The 15625-nt window shown below is 48.6% G+C and overlaps 1 protein-coding gene across 1 annotated transcript in view; it reads right to left on the bottom strand.

The window, feature by feature from the left end:
- MIB1 (mindbomb E3 ubiquitin protein ligase 1) overlaps positions 1-15625 on the bottom strand; it is a 262296-nt gene that overhangs the window by 11513 nt on the left and 235158 nt on the right. The window contains 1 exon segment of the mRNA XM_030213434.1: positions 12156-12269. Within this exon segment, the coding sequence (XP_030069294.1) occupies positions 12156-12269 (114 nt within the window).

The raw sequence follows: 15625 nt of genomic DNA, 5'->3' as shown, positions 1-15625 counted from the left end.
ATAAGCCTCCCAACCCACGCTCTTTAGAAATTTAATAAATGACTACTTGTACGGATTGGTAATGTCAGCCAAAGTGGATCCCAAGTAGCCTGGAAAAGTGCACCCCTACTGGGTATCCAAAGAACAGACACCTTGACATTCTAAATGCATTTCTACAAGTAATACTGAATGCCAAGTGTGCACCATAAGGCAATGCTGCAACCTCCATTCTAAAAGAATACTCTGCAGCCCAAAGAGTATGACTTGCCAAAAAAAAAAAAAAAAAAAAGGCGAAAGCCAGACGGCATCTAAGCTATGCAAGGAGCTGCGCTAAATAATAATTTGGGGTCAAATGGCACTGTGCAATGCCAATAAGCCTCAAGAGCCCGAAAAACATCTTTCCAAAAGGAAGCAATAACGGGGCAGCACTAAAACATATGTCTTAATGTTGCTGAGTTACGTCCACACTTCAAACAATTAGTGTGAAGGGCCATAGTGGCCCTAAAAGATCTATAGGGGAAAATATATAAATGCAATACAAATTTATACCAAATCCCTCAGTGGTTGTATAGAGTTCAGCTTTCTCAGTGACTGCAATACACAAGTTTGTAAGATCTGGTGTTATGGGATCTTGGAATTCCTGAGACCATTTGACAGCGACATGTGCACAGTCCAAATCTGGGGTAGTATCCTTAAAGTGCTGGAACATAAGTGGCACTCGGTTCTGTGCTCCCAACATATATGCCTCCAAGAGCATCTCCTGTACGTCCTCCATCAAGCCTAGTTCAGTACAGAATCATAATGTTGTAACTGGAAATAAGCATAAAATTGAGAAGCCTGGAGCTGAAATTCCCGGCACAAAAAGCTGCAAAGGACTTCAGATTTCCCTCTTCCGTTAGAACTTGCAATAAACAAACTATACCTTTTTTTAGCCCAAAGAGTAAAAACAGTTTCCTTGTCCCGGTGGAAAGGCTGGGTTATCACTGAGTGAAAGGAAAGGTGATACTGTCGCCAAAAAATGGTATTGGCAACAGAGCCAATGCTGCACCTCTCTAGATTACCACAGAATAGGAAATTTTAAAAGACGATCCCTGTGGCAATTTAGTCCCAGTGTGGAGGATGTGGCTGAAATGTACCCAGAGAGTAGTTTAGTTTCAATGGATGTAACCGAAAAGTGTTCCAGTCCCCTGAACCAATCATTAATGTGGGGCATGCCACGTAACGTATATTGAGAAGATCCATTCCCCCATGGGATTTTGGTGTTTGCATAATGAGAGACAACCTGGGTTTTTTATCTTGCCGTAAACATTGCTGTATGAAATGCTACAATTTCCTCTCCTCCCTCTTTCAGAGAAAAAGGGGAAGCATCTGGAAGGGATACAGCAACTTAGGTGTCATAATCATATTAAATAGGTGCACTCATCCCCATCCCCATAACGATAATGGGTAAGCACTCCACAGGTGCAGCTTCCTCTCAATCTCCATCAAGAAAGCAGGAACGTTAAAAGAGTAAAGCTTCTTCGGATCCAGGGGCAGGAAATCTCCTAGATACTGTAAAGCGACATCTTCCCATGTCAAAGGAAAGGGTCCACCCGTGTATCCCAGACTGACGGACTCAATAGTAAGGCCATAGATTTGCCATAATTAATGGAAAAACCCGAAAAGTGTCCGAAAACTTTTATTATGTTCAGCAGCGCATGACAGGACTCTGAAGGTCGGGTAAGGGCCATCATGATGTTGTCAGCATAGGTCAACGCTTTTATCTGATGCCCAAGGAGGTCTACCCCACCAACAGTGGTGAAGACCCTCCTGGACACGAGAGTGGACTATCTTGTCTCACTCGCGTTCAAGGTTTGTGCTTCTCAGTGGGTCACAGCTCGGCAGATGTTGAAATTGTTGGGCCACATGGCTTCCACAGTGTATTCTACATTGAGCTAATCTAATGAGAAGGGTGTAACATACACTGTGGAAACCATGTGGCCCAACAATCTCAACATCTGCCGAACCGTGACCTGCTGAGAGGCCCAAACCATGGATGCACGTGAAACAAGACAGTCCACTCTTATCTCCAGGAGGTAGGCTCAAACCCTCTGTGTCGAGCAGGGCTCATATGAAATCCAATCATTGAACAGGGCGGAGAAGGGATGGGGTAGTTTAAAATGAACCCTAGTAGCTCAAACACCCGAATAGTCATCCGCATGGACTCCTGAGCACCCACCTCCAAGGTGCTCTGCAGCAGTCAATTGTCGAGATACGGGAACACATGGATTCCCAGTCTGCGTAGTGATACTGCAAATACCACTAGACTCTTGCTGAAGACCCTGGGAGCTGACACGAAGCCAAAAGACAACACGTGGTACTGAAAGTGATGTGTTCCCAGCCGAAATCAAAGATACTTCCGGTGGGATGGAAGTATAAGGATGTGAGTACATGCACCCTTTAAGTCAAGAGAGCATAGCCAATCATTTTTCTGAATCATCATCCTGAACTTTTCTTGGACTAGAAATTTGTTCAGGGCCCTTAGAAAGTATCTGGAATAGAATCCCTGCCCTTCTTCCCCTGTTAGAACGGATTTGACTGCATGAGCCTTCAGAAGGGCGGAGAGTTCCTCTACAAGTACCTGCCTGTGCTGAGAGCTGAATGAACGGGCTCTTGGTGGGCAATTTAGAGGTTTGAAATGCCAATTGAGGGTGTATCCATCCAAGATGGTCTATTTGAAGAACCCACCAGTCAGAGGTTATAAGAGGCAACCTTTTGTGAAAAAATGTTAACTTCCCCTGACCGACAAGTATTCCGGGATGGACACTTTTACCGTGGTTATGCTCTGCTGGAACCTGTCAAAAAGTTCGTCCAGTGCTTTGCCTGGGGAGCAGCGGGGGCCTTAGGTGAATGCTGTTGACATGAACAAGCACGCTGGGGTTGAGCCTCAGTAGGCTTGCGAGCCAAAGAGTTGTACCTACACCTAGGATAGTAAGAGGAACTGTTTCTTGGCTTGCCAAAAGTCCTCCTAGCTGAGGAGGATGATGCAGAAGGCGCCCGGCGGGGGAGAGAAGAGGTTGCATCAGTGTGTTTTTTGATTTGGTCAGCGAACTCTTCAACCTTCTCTCCAAAAAGCTTATTCCCTCGGCAAGGGGAATCCACCAAACTCTGCTGAACAGAATGTTCCAAGTCAGAAATACGAAGCCATAAGAGTCTGTGTATTGCTATACTTTGAGCAGAGATCCTGGATGCCACATCAGAAGTGTCGCCAGGAACTTTTGACACACCTTCTGCCGCTTGACCAACTGGCGAAAAGGCTCAGTCTGCTCAAGTCTGACAGCTGGCGCACTGAATACTTCTTCCTCCCAAAAGAATCCAGGGTTCTAGCTTCTCTACCTGGGGGCGCCGAGGCATAGTCTCTGGAACTCCTGGCTCTTTCGTCAGTGGATTCTACCACCATGGAATTGTGAGGCAACTGAGTCCTATCAAAACCAGGCACACTGTGGAGCCGGTACTGGGTGTCAATCTTCTTGGGCATGACAGGGACCCGACAGAGGGGACTCCCAGTTTCTGGCGAGGCCTTCCTTGAGTACCTGGTGGAGAGGGGCAGTCACACTCTCCTTAGGAGGAGATGTATAGTCCAGGACCTCGAGCATCTTGGCCCTGAGCTCTTCCTCCACTTTCAAAGAAAATGGAATGGCATCACCCATTTCCTTTACAGAAGACGGAAATGAAAGGCTCTCCCAGAGGAGACTTTCTCCTTTCAGGTGGAGGGGAGGGTTCAGAGGGAATCCCATAGGGTTCATCCAAAGAAAAGTACCTGGGATCCTCCTTTGAATCTCATAAGCGTTCCTCTTTGGTGTCAGACAATATCTCCCAATGGGATTATCGAGACTGAATCTGTCTCAGTGCCAAGGACCCATGTCTTCGAGAGCAGCATCAAGAAGTCGACTGTCATCTCTGGTGAAGCTCCCTCCACCGACATCGAGAGAGTTTTGGCTTGGGTGGCAGTCAACACTGGTGCCACAAGTGGCTTCAGCATCAGAGGCCACATAGCAGGCTGAGGGTCAGGCAGGTCCACAATGGGAGGCAGGGTAGGCGCAAGCACCCTCGATGCCGATGCACACTGTTGCATGAGGCCATCCAGCAGCTCAAGGAGCAAGGCCCGGATGCACTCATTGAGGGATGACACCGGGAAAAGCTGGGGTGCCGGCTGAGGCGCAGGTTGCAGAACTGCTGGGGTTGACATGGGAGCTGGTTCTCAGCTGCTAGGAGACAGGCGCACTGGTATCTCCTGTATGGAGGGGAAGCGGTCCTCCCGGCGACGATGCTTCTCGGGTGTCGAATCCTTTGACGCCCCGGAGCTCCCGGCACCATGTGTCGAGGGTGACTGATTACAATGCTTCTTGGCCTTCGCATGAAGTGTGTCTCCATGGCTCCTTGGTGCCGAGGACAACATCGAATCCTCACATCACCTCAGGGTCGGGGCCAATGATGGATGGTCCCAGGGGCCCTGCACAGCAGGAGGCCTCGAGGAAGGTGGAGACCCACTTGATGCTTCACTGCTCCGAGTGTCTACAGGTCTAGTAGCAGCCATGCTTACCGATGCTAGTGTGATGCTAGTCATCGACGCCTTCAACCTTGATGCCAATGGCGATGTTGAGGAACTGGACTTGGCTGCAAAAATCCTCTCTTGTTGAGCCTCTCAGGAAAGCTGGGTCCTCTTCTTCATATGAAGACAGAGAACACAGCAGGGCTATGGTCGGGCCCAAAACACTACAGACACCAAAAATGGGCTACGGTCGGGCCCAAGACACTACAGACACCAAGAATGAGTGCCCTTCCCTGAGACTGTCCAATTGCACCGGGTACAGTGCTTCAAGCCACTGGGAATCTTTGTGGATATGGCAGGAAAAACTTCATCGGCTAAATTAAACGACATGATGGTGCCTGAAAAAGGGGCAAGGCAGAGAAAAAAAAAAAGAAAAGGGACAGAACCAGCTAAAGTCAGGGCCTAAAAGGTAAAATTATGTATCATACCTGATAATTTTCTTTCCATTAATCATAGCTGATCAATCCATAGACTGGTGGGTTGTGTCCATCTACCAGCAGGTGGAGATAGAGAGCAATCATTTTGCCTCCCTATATGTGGTCATGTGCTGCCGGAAACTCCTCAGTATGTCGATATCAAAGCTCCATCCGCAGGACTCAGCACTTAGAGAATTACACCCACAAAGGGACACTCTGCCCAGCTCACCACCGCCGAAACGGGGGAGGGGAATTAGCCCAGCTCATCCCCACACAAGTGGGGGAGGGGAATCCGTCCAGCTCATCCCCACGGAGCGGGGGAGGGACACCACCCCGCCGATGCGGGGGGATCTGGCTTATCCTGCAACCGCGGGAGGAGCTGACTGACCCTAACACCGCCGAAGCGGGAGGGGTACAAAGCTGCCCTACAGCCGCATGAAGCGGGAGGGAGTGCCGGCAGAATTTAAGTCTCAATCCAGCCCCGTAAAACGGAGGGGAGAGGAATGCAGCAGCTCACTGTAACACAAACTCGTCTCAACTCTTGAAGAATCCAAGTGAAAAAACTTGAACACGAAGTCCTCGTGAAGTAACTGAAGACTAAACTTGAACCTAAAATTCAACCAGAATATAAACAGTACAGATATCTGGGAGGGGCTATGGATTGATCAGCTATGATTAATGGAAAGAAAATTATCAGGTATGATACATAATTTTACCTTCCATATCATCAAGCTGATCAATCCATAGACTGGTGGGATGTACCGAAGCAGTACTCACCCAGGGCGGGACATAAAAATCCCTGACCGCAACACTGAAGCTCCAAACCGGGCCTCCGCCCGAGCAGCCACAGTCAAGCGGTAATGCTTGGAGAATGTATGGGCCGAAGCCCAAGTTGCCGCCTTGCATATCTCTTCCAAGGAGAAGGAACCGGCCTCTGCCATCGAGGCCGCCTGAGCTAATGTGGAGTGAGCCTTCAGCTGGATAGGCGGCACCTTCCCCACGGCCACATAAGCCGCTGCAATGGCTTCCTTGACCCATCTTGCCACTGTAGGCTTAGCAGCCTGCAGACCCCTACGAGGACCTGCAAATAGGACAAACAGATGATCCGATTTCCAGAAATCATTGGTCACTTCCAAATATCTGATGATGACTCGTCTCACATCCAGACCTCTGATAGCAGAGTATTCCTCTGGGTAGTCCTCCCTACGAAAGGAAGGGAGTCAGAGCTGCTGATTCACATGGAAGCGAGAAACAATCTTGGGCAGGAAGGAAGGCACTGTGCGAATAGTCACTGCTGCCTCAGTGAACTGCAGAAAAGGCTCTCGACATGAGAGTGCCTGGAGCTCGGAAACTCTTCTGGCTGAAGTGATAGCCACCAAAAAGACTGCTTTCAACGTCAGGTCTTTCAGAGATGCCCTTGACAAGGGTTCAAAAGGCGGCTTCTGCAATGTTCTTAGCACCAGATTGAGATTCCTTGCAGGCACCACAGAGTGCAGAGGAGGGCGCAGGTGATCAACTCCCTTAAGAAAGCGCACCACATCTGGCTGTGAAGCCAGGAAAACACTCTTCAGGCGGCCCCTGAAGCAAGTCAGAGCCGCTACCTGGACTTTAAGGGAACTGAGCGACAGGCCTTTCTCCAGACCTTCTTGCAGGAACGCCAACACTGAAGAAATTAGAGCAGTGAAGGGAGAAAGTGAGCCTGCTTCACACCACGCTGCAAAGGTACGCCAAACCCTGGCATAAGCAGTAGAAATAGAGCGCTTCCTCGCTCTCAGCATAGTGGCGATGACCTTGTCTGAGAAGCCCTTCTTTCTCAGACGCTGCCGCTCAATAGCCAGGCCGTAAGACCAAAGGGGGAGGGATCCTCCATCACCACGGGACCCTGATGTAACAGGCCCTGCTCCACAGGCAGTCGCAGAGGATCGTCGACTGAGAGCCTGATCAAGTCCGCATACCAGGGACGTCTGGGCCAGTCCGGACCCACCAGGATTATCCGGCCCGGATGCTTTGCCACCCGGTCTAGCACCCTGCCCAACATGGGCCAGGGCGGGAACACATAGAGAAGCTCTTGTGTCGGCCACTGTTGGAGAAGAGCATCTACTCCCAGAGATCGAGGGTCCCGTCCTCTGCTGAAAAAGCGCGGCACTTGGCAATTGGCCGATGACGCCATCAGATCTAGGCTCGGCTTGCCCCAGCGCTTCGTGATGTCCAAGAACGCCTGAGCAGATAGCTGCCACTCTCCGGGCTCCAAGGTATGGCGACTGAGAAAGTCCGCCTTGACATTCATGACTCCGGCAATGTGGGCCGCTGCCAGCTGTTCCAGGTTCGCTTCCGCCCACTGGCATAGATTCATGGCCTCCTTGGCTAGAGGGGCGCTCTTGGTACCTCCCTGGCGGTTGACATAGGCCACAGCAGTGGCATTGTCCGACAGGACCCGTACTGGCTTCAACGCCAGTACCGGGATGAACTCCAAAGGCGCCAACCGAATGGCTCCGAGTTCCAGGAGGTTGATAGACCACTTTGCCTCTGCAGGAGACCAGAGCCCCTGCGCTGTCCTTCCCAAGCAGTGGGCTCCCCAGCCCGTCAAAGAGGCGTCCGTCATGACGACAATCCACTCTGGGGTCACCAGAGGCATTCCTGCAGACAACTTGTCTGTCTGCAGCCACCAGCTCAGCGCCTTGCGCACTGCTGGGTCCAAGGGAAGGCGCACAGCATAATCCTCCGACATCGGAGTCCAGCGCTGCAACAGAGAGAGTTGTAGTGGTCTCATATGAGCCCTGGCCCAGGGCACTACTTCCATCGTGGCCGTCATAGAGCCCAACAGCTGCACATGGTCCCAAGCCCGAAGAGGAGAGGCTACTCGGAACTGGTCCACCTGAACCTGAAGTTTGACAATCCGATTGTCTGGCAGGAACACTCTGCCCACTTGGGTGTCGAATCGAACTCCCAAATACTCCAGGGACTGAGTCGGGCGCAGCTGGCTCTTCTCCCAGTTGATGATCCACCCCAGGGAGCTCAAAAGAGCAACCACCCGGTTCACAGCTTTGCCGCACTCTGCATAAGAGGGGGCTCGGATCAACCAGTCGTCCAGATAAGGATGGACTTGGACTCCTTCCTTTCGCAGGAAGGCCGCGATGACCACCATTACTTTGGAAAAGGTCCGCGGAGCAGTAGCCAACCCGAAAGGGAGGGCTCTGAACTGGAAGTGTCGTCCCAGGACTGCAAAACGCAGGAAGCGTTGATGAGGAGGCCAGATGGGAATATGCAGGTAGGCTTCCTTGATGTCCAAGGAAGCCAAGAACTCTCCTGCCTTCACTGCCGCTATAACAGAGCGGAGAGTCTCCATGCGAAAGTGCCGCAATTTCAAGGCCCGATTGACCCCTTTGAGGTCGAGGATAGGCCGGACAGAACCTCCTTTCTTTGGTACCACAAAGTAAAAGGAGTAACGTCCCTTGCCAATCTGATTTTCTGGCACCGGAACGACCGCACCCAGGCGGATCAGGTTGTCCAAGGTCTGCTGCACTGCCACAGCTTTGACCGGAGACTTGCAGGGAGAGAGTACAAACCCGTCTCTTAAGGGTCGGCAGAACTCTAGCTTGTAGCCGTCTCTGATGACTTCCAGCACCCAAGCGTCTGAAGTTATAGTGGTCCACTCGCCCAGAAACGAGGACAGCCGTCCTCCAATCTGCACTGGGGCGTGGACCAAGGCCCCGTCATTGGGTACGAGACCCTGGGGGAGGACCGGAGGGAGCACCTCCTGGACGGCGGTCTCTGCGAAAGGAATGCTGCTTGGGGGAGAAAGTCCTCTTGAAGGAAGAGGGGGCAGAGGAGCCCGACCTGCCCGGGCGGTACCGACGGGCTTCCTGAAACCGTCCTCTGGAGGTACCGGAACGAGTACTAGCCCGAGCCCTGACCTCTGGTAACTTCTTGCCCTTATACGTGCCGAGATCGGTCACGATTTTGTCCAGCTCGACCCCAAAGAGCAGCTTGCCTTTAAAAGGCAATCTAGCCAGGCGGGATTTAGAGGCGTGGTCAGCAGACCAATGTTTCAGCCAAAGCCACCGCCGCGCAGAGACTGTCTGAGCCATGCCTTTAGCTGAGGCTCTCAAGACATCATACAGCAAGTCTGCCAAATAGGCTAAGCCCGATTCCAGTGCCGGCCAATCAGCCCTCAAGGAAAGATCCGAGGGGGAAGCCCGCTGCACCATAGTCAGGCACGCCCTGGCCACATAGGAACCGCAAACCGAGGCCTGCAAACTTAAAGCAGTCGCCTCAAAGGACGACCTTAAGGCCGCCTCCAATCTTCTGTCTTGGGCGTCCTTTAGGGCCGTGCCACCTTCCACCGGCAACGCCATTTTCTTAGTCACCGCAGTGATTAAAGAATCCACGGTAGGCCACAGATAGGTCTCACGTTCACTTTCAGGCAAAGGATAGAGGCGGGACATAGCCCTAGCCACTTTGAGGCTCGCTTCCGGGACATCCCATTGAGCCGAAATTAAGGTGTGCATGGCATCATGCACGTGGAAGGTTCTAGGCGGGCGTTTCGTCCCCAGCATAATGGCAGAGCCAACAGGGGCTGAGGGAGAGACGTCCTCCGGAGAGGAAATCTTCAAAATGCCCATGGCCTGCACTAACAGGTTGGGCAAATCCTCTGAGCTAAAAAACCGCGCTGCAGAGGGGTCATCCGCTCCAACCGAGCGGGGATCCGTCTCCTCCAAGGAATCCGCAAAGGACCGTTGGGAGAACTCAGATACGCTGCCCTCATCTACATCGGAGGAGACAAGGTCCTCCAAGGCCTGGGAATCAACCCGAGGGCGTTTACCTCCGGGGACCTCAACCTCTTTACCAAACGAGGGAGCAGGGGCAGCGTTTTGCATAAGGAAGGCCTGATGCAGCAGCAAAACAAACTCGGGGGAGAAACCCCCCAGACTGTGCACTTCCGCAGCCTGGGCTACAGCCCTAGATGCACCCTCAACCGGCGCTCGCAAGAGCGGGGGAGAGACATGCTGCGCATCCAAAATGGCGTCCGGCGCGACACTCCGCGAAGGAGCCGCGCGGGAAAAACGGCGCTTAACTTTAGCCGCTTTGGTGCCGTCGCCCAAATTAAGGGCGTCCATGGCATTAATGTCTCCCTCAAGGGCGGCTCACGAAGAAGCCGTCCGAGCCGCGTGGCCGGCCAAGATGGCGGAGGCGAGCAGCGGGGGATGGGCGTTTATGGCGGGAAAAACCGCCACGCCGGAGGAAGGACCAGGACACTCATCGGTCACGAAACTGTCACCCAACAAGGGCGCATCCCCTCTAGAAGTGCCTAAGCGATCCGGGGAGCGACTCTTTGCGCCCTCGCCCTCCGACGCCATATGCCACGTGGAGATCAATCGGGGAACCCCCTGCCCGCTATAAAAAGGTAAAAATTACCTGCTTTCCGCTCCGAGCTGTAACGACCTGGTGTCCCAGTGAGTAGCTGCAATAAACGTTTAAATAAACGTCGAAATAAACGCCTTTAAGGACGTTCAAAAATCTTTTTTTTTTTAACGGAGCCAGTGGGAGGGGGGAGAAAAGGAGGGACCTGGCGCCACCAGGTTTGCACTTGCTCAAGAAGAGCCCTCAACCCCAGGCACTCAACAAAACCTAAAAATTAGGCTTGGAGGCCTAGCCAGAGCTGCTGCTGTGTGTGACCACCACCTGCTGAGATAGAGAACATACTGAGGAGTTTCCGGCAGCACATGACCACATATAGGGAGGCAAAAGGATTGCTCTCTATCTCCACCTGCTGGTAGATGGACACAACCCACCAGTCTATGGATTGATCAGCTTGATGATATGGAAGCGCCCATGATGGAAAAACAATAAAACTTAAAACCAGGCAAAACAATTCTAAGTAAAATAAAGGAAAGGTAAAAAAGGTTCCTTCAAGAGGAGCTCAATTATAAAGATGAAAAAATAGCCAGAAGGCACAAAAAATAGTTCTTAAAGACCGAGCGAAAGAGGAGAGGGCAAGAAAAACACCTTCTCCTCATGCGGAAAAAGAAGAACCAAGGAGACTATGTTCACGCGATGGGTAGGAAGGCACTCGCGAATGCATGGTGGATTGCAGCTAGTGCTCCATAAAGCTCTCTTTTAGCTATGGCAAATGCCAGACCAGGTGATGCAGATCGGCGTCACCCACATGTGAGAATATAGAAGTCTGCTTGTCGTCAGAAAAACATAATAGCAGTTGCAACAGCACAGAATTTCTATAGAGCATAAAGGCATACTTTTTCTTTAAAAATTTACAAAATATATCAGGAAGAACAAATACCGCAGCCAGACTCATATTTGGCAAAGCAAAATATGAAAGCACAAAACCCCTAAGAGAAAGACTTCACTGGCTCCCACTCAAAGAGCGTATCGCGTTCAAGATCTGCACGATTGTTCACAAAATCATCCACGGAGATGCCCCAAGCTACATGCTATACCTCGTGGACCTGCCTCCCAGAAATGCTAAAAAATCAGCCCGCAAATTCCTTGATCTGCACTTCCCCAACTGCAAAGGACTAAAGTACAAGCTAACTCATGTGACTAGCTTCTCCTACATGAGCACGCAGCTATGGAATGCACTACCAACCGACTTGAAAACGATTAACGAAATAACTAACTTTCGCAAATCACTGAAAACCTCTCTTTTCGACAAGGCCTACAATGAGAATCCATAGCTTATTATAACACCTTACCATTTCACCCTATTCTGATAGGAATCTTTCTATAACTTTGTTCAGCTCTTTTCTCCTCATCCATGATCTTGTTGTAACACCAATTGTACCTGTCACCTGGAATGGCGTTGCCATAACAGGTTTTTGTAAGCCACATTGAGCCTGCAAATAGGTGGGAAAATGTGGGATACAAATGCAATAAATAATAATAATAATACACCAAACCAAGTTAAACCAACCCAAGTTTGTTATAGTGAATACTTTTTCTTTAGCCTGAGCTACAGTTATACTTAAAATTAGTCAACAGACGCATCTGTGAAACAGTGCATAGAAATTGCAAATTAAGTGGCTTGAAATATGTGTCCATACAATATTTTTCAACACATTCTTCTACTACATATTGCTCAGACTTTTATTGGAAAAGCAAGATAGAAAACAGGGACTGACACAAAGGATAGTATTTTATTAACATGTACTTACTTATATCATCAACAACATCCTCTGTACCTTTTCCACCACAACACAGAATGAAAGGCACCCTCCGCTCCACCACAGATCGACACTGAACACATTTTTTCATTAAGCTGGCACAATCTGGAAAAATAAAGAGTTTTAGAGAAACTGCTTTGATGGTAACTTATGCTTTTCCCCCTTTGTTCACTTTATTCTCCCATAAGAAATAAAAGATTCAACTGCTGGTAGTGGCAAAAACTATGCATTTTGAGTGGTCTGGCAGGATAAAGAAAGCAGAGTTAATTTTTTAGGGATTTAGTTTGAACAAATGAAAGACCAAAACACTCTTAATCTACTGTATAAAGTGCAGCTACTTCTGTGTGAATACAGGGCAAAGAAAAATGTTGGTATGACAACCAACTAAAGTGGCGGTACAACAGAATCTTCTACCTTCCTGCTATGATAAAAATTACTTACATTACTAGAGTCTGGAGTACACTGATTCTGGACTGAGGATGCAGCCATCAAAAATATATAGCCTTTAAAACTCAAGTGTTTTAGTTGATAAGAGCAACATACAATGGAGAGGGTCAAAGTATACAGAACAAGCAGTCCAGAAAAAAAGCACAATGGGCTCTCAAGAATGGAACAAGTATGGTTTATTAAAGACCCAACATTTGTTTCGACGTAACTAACGCCTGCCTTAGGGGTCAATTCAAGCAACACTGACTGCATAAGTTTTAGTTCAAAATGTGGTGGCACTAACACAGTAAAAGTCCATTTAATTTTTGGCGCATTTTCTAGGCATTTTGCTCCGCACTTGCCAATCATTTCTCTTTCTTCAGAGCGGACTTTTACTTTGTTAGTGCCACACATTTTGAGCTAAATCTTATGCACTCAGTGTTGCTTGAATTAACCCCTAAGGCAGGAGTTAGTTACACTGAAACACAGCCTGCTTGTGTCAGGTCTTTAATAAAGCACACTTGCTTCATTCTTGAGAGCCCATTGTGCTTTTTTTCTGGACTGCTTTACCTGATAAGAGACCAGAAAATCAGATGGTTTTAAATGAAGACTACACTGATGCCTCCATGAAACTCGCTTTATTTGTAGACAAACCTGCATAAATCTGAGTGAAGACAGGGCTGAAATCCAATTCCCTTTTCACAAAATTGGCAATAAACACCAAGTATATGGTAGCTAAACAGACTGTGTTAACACCTACCACCCATTCAGGGTCCAGCCTTTGGACAATTGGGAAAAAGTAAGTCATTATGAACATTTTCTTCTTTAGACAGAGGGTCAGAACCCTCACATCTAGGAAGAGGGTGAATCCCGCTACCTTTTTTTGTTTTTTTTTTAAATGAAACAAGATCTCACCCCCTTTCTTTCAATGAGAGAGGTCTGCCTGTATAGGTCTTTTAAAGATTTACAGACTCAGTATGTTCTCGCAAAGTTGTAGGCTTCAATATCTTTTGGATAGGGAAATCCAGTGGGGTTTACACAAAATGGAATATCCTCCCCCCCCCTCTCCCCCAAAACTCCTATAAGATTACATGGGACCAACAAAAGATAAAGCCTCTCCCTTAAATCTATCCATGAATATCTGACCTCTCTTCTGAACCTTGTCAAAACACTAACTCCTGCTTTGATATTGGTAGTAAATGGCTTAGGGTCCATTTGCCCATGTTTGGGAGGCTTATCACTGATACCTGAGCTAAGATGACTCAAATATCTTTGATATGACAAACATCTGGCATTAGAATTCTTATAAGACTTCTTAGATGTGGAGGGGGTTATATAAGAAATGGTGGAGTAGAGAGTCTGCAAGGTAGTTTGATGATCCTTGATGACACGCGAAGTCTCATCTACTCTGTTGCCAAAAAAACTTTTTTCCCTTTACACTGCACATTAGTAAATCTATCCTGCACATCTTTCCCAATTCAGATGCCCATAGCCAACAAGACTAACATGAATCAATAGACAAGACAAGGCTCTTAAGGCCAACTTAGAAGCATCATAACCAGAGCAAACTACATGTATTTCAAACCTCTCTCCTTTGAGGGATAGCTAAGTTTGCACTGGAGCACAGAACATACACATAGTTGATCACATAGAGCTGGTGATATGATAACCACTTTCTTAGTAATCCAAGCCAGGTTCTTGGCCAGGTAGGAAAGACTCAAGAACCTTAAAATTCAACATTTTAAGAGTGCATTCAATCACCACAATGATGTCGATATTGCTAATATTCAAAACCCAGAGCAAATCAAAACTGTACAAGTAGCAAGAAGTGATATTCACCCTGTAACATTCACAAACAGATAAATTTTATATACCTTTGTGTTGCTCCTCATTTCTTGCTGCCTTCCATGCCACATTTACTAACATTTAACTGGGCCATGGAGTAGATGTGATTTTAGATGTAAGTCAAAGACAGCGCTAAACAATATTTTCTGCAGATGTAATCTAGTTTGTACCTGTCTTAACTACACTGTTCCTTCAAGATATGTTGGGTGACCATTGCCTCTTGCCATGCATATCTTTGAAGTAATTTCCAGTATTACTACTTAACATTTCTAAAGCGCTACTAGGGTTACGCAGCGCTGTACAGTTTAACATAGAAGGACAGTCCCTGCTCAAAGAGCTTAAGGTACTGTGGGGTACAAATGAGATAGATAAATAAATAAATAAATAAAAAGCTATTCTTTGAATGACTACTACTACTACTCAACATTTCTAAAGCGCTACTAGGGTTACGCAGCGCTGTACAATTTAACATAAAAGGACAGGCCCTGCTCAAAGAGCTTACAATCTAAAGGACAAGTGAGTAGACAATATGATAGGGGCAGTCAAATTGGGGCAGTCCGGATATCCTGAAGGTAAGAGTTAGGTGCCGAAGGCAGCATTGAAGAGGTGGGCTTTAAGCAGAGACTTGAAGATGGGCAGGGAGGGGGCTTGACGTAAGGGCTCAGGAAGGTTGTTCCAGGCATAGGGTGAGGCGAGGCAGAATGGGCGGAGCCTGGAGTTGGCAGTGGTGGAGAAGGGTACTGAGAGGAGGGATTTGTCCTGTGAACGGAGGTTTCGGGTGGGAACATAAGGGGAGATGAGGGTAGAGAGATAGTGAGGGGCAGCAGATTGAGTACATTTGTAGGTAAGAAGGAGAAGCTTGAACTGAATGGGGTATCGGATTGGAAGCCAGTGAAGTGACCTGAGAAGAGGGGTGATATGAGTATATCGGTTCTGGCGGAATATAAGACGTGCAGCAGAGTTCTGAACAGATTGAAGGGGGGACAGATGGCTAAGTGGGAGTCCGGTGAGGAGTACGTTGCAGTAGTCGAGAGGTAATGAGAGCGTGGACGAGAGTTCGGGTGGTGTGTTCAGAGAGGAAAGAGCGAATTTTGCTGATGTTGAAGAGGAAGAAGCGACAGGTCTTGGCTATCTGCTGGATGTGTGCCAAGAAGGAGAGGGAGTCGTCAAAGATGACTCCGAGGTTGCGG

The sequence above is a fragment of the Microcaecilia unicolor genome, chromosome 1, assembly GCF_901765095.1.
Source record: "Microcaecilia unicolor chromosome 1, aMicUni1.1, whole genome shotgun sequence".
Taxonomy (NCBI): Eukaryota; Metazoa; Chordata; class Amphibia; order Gymnophiona; family Siphonopidae; genus Microcaecilia; species Microcaecilia unicolor.
Note: the sequence above shows the minus strand (reverse complement) of the source record. Positions and strands in the feature narration are given on the sequence as shown.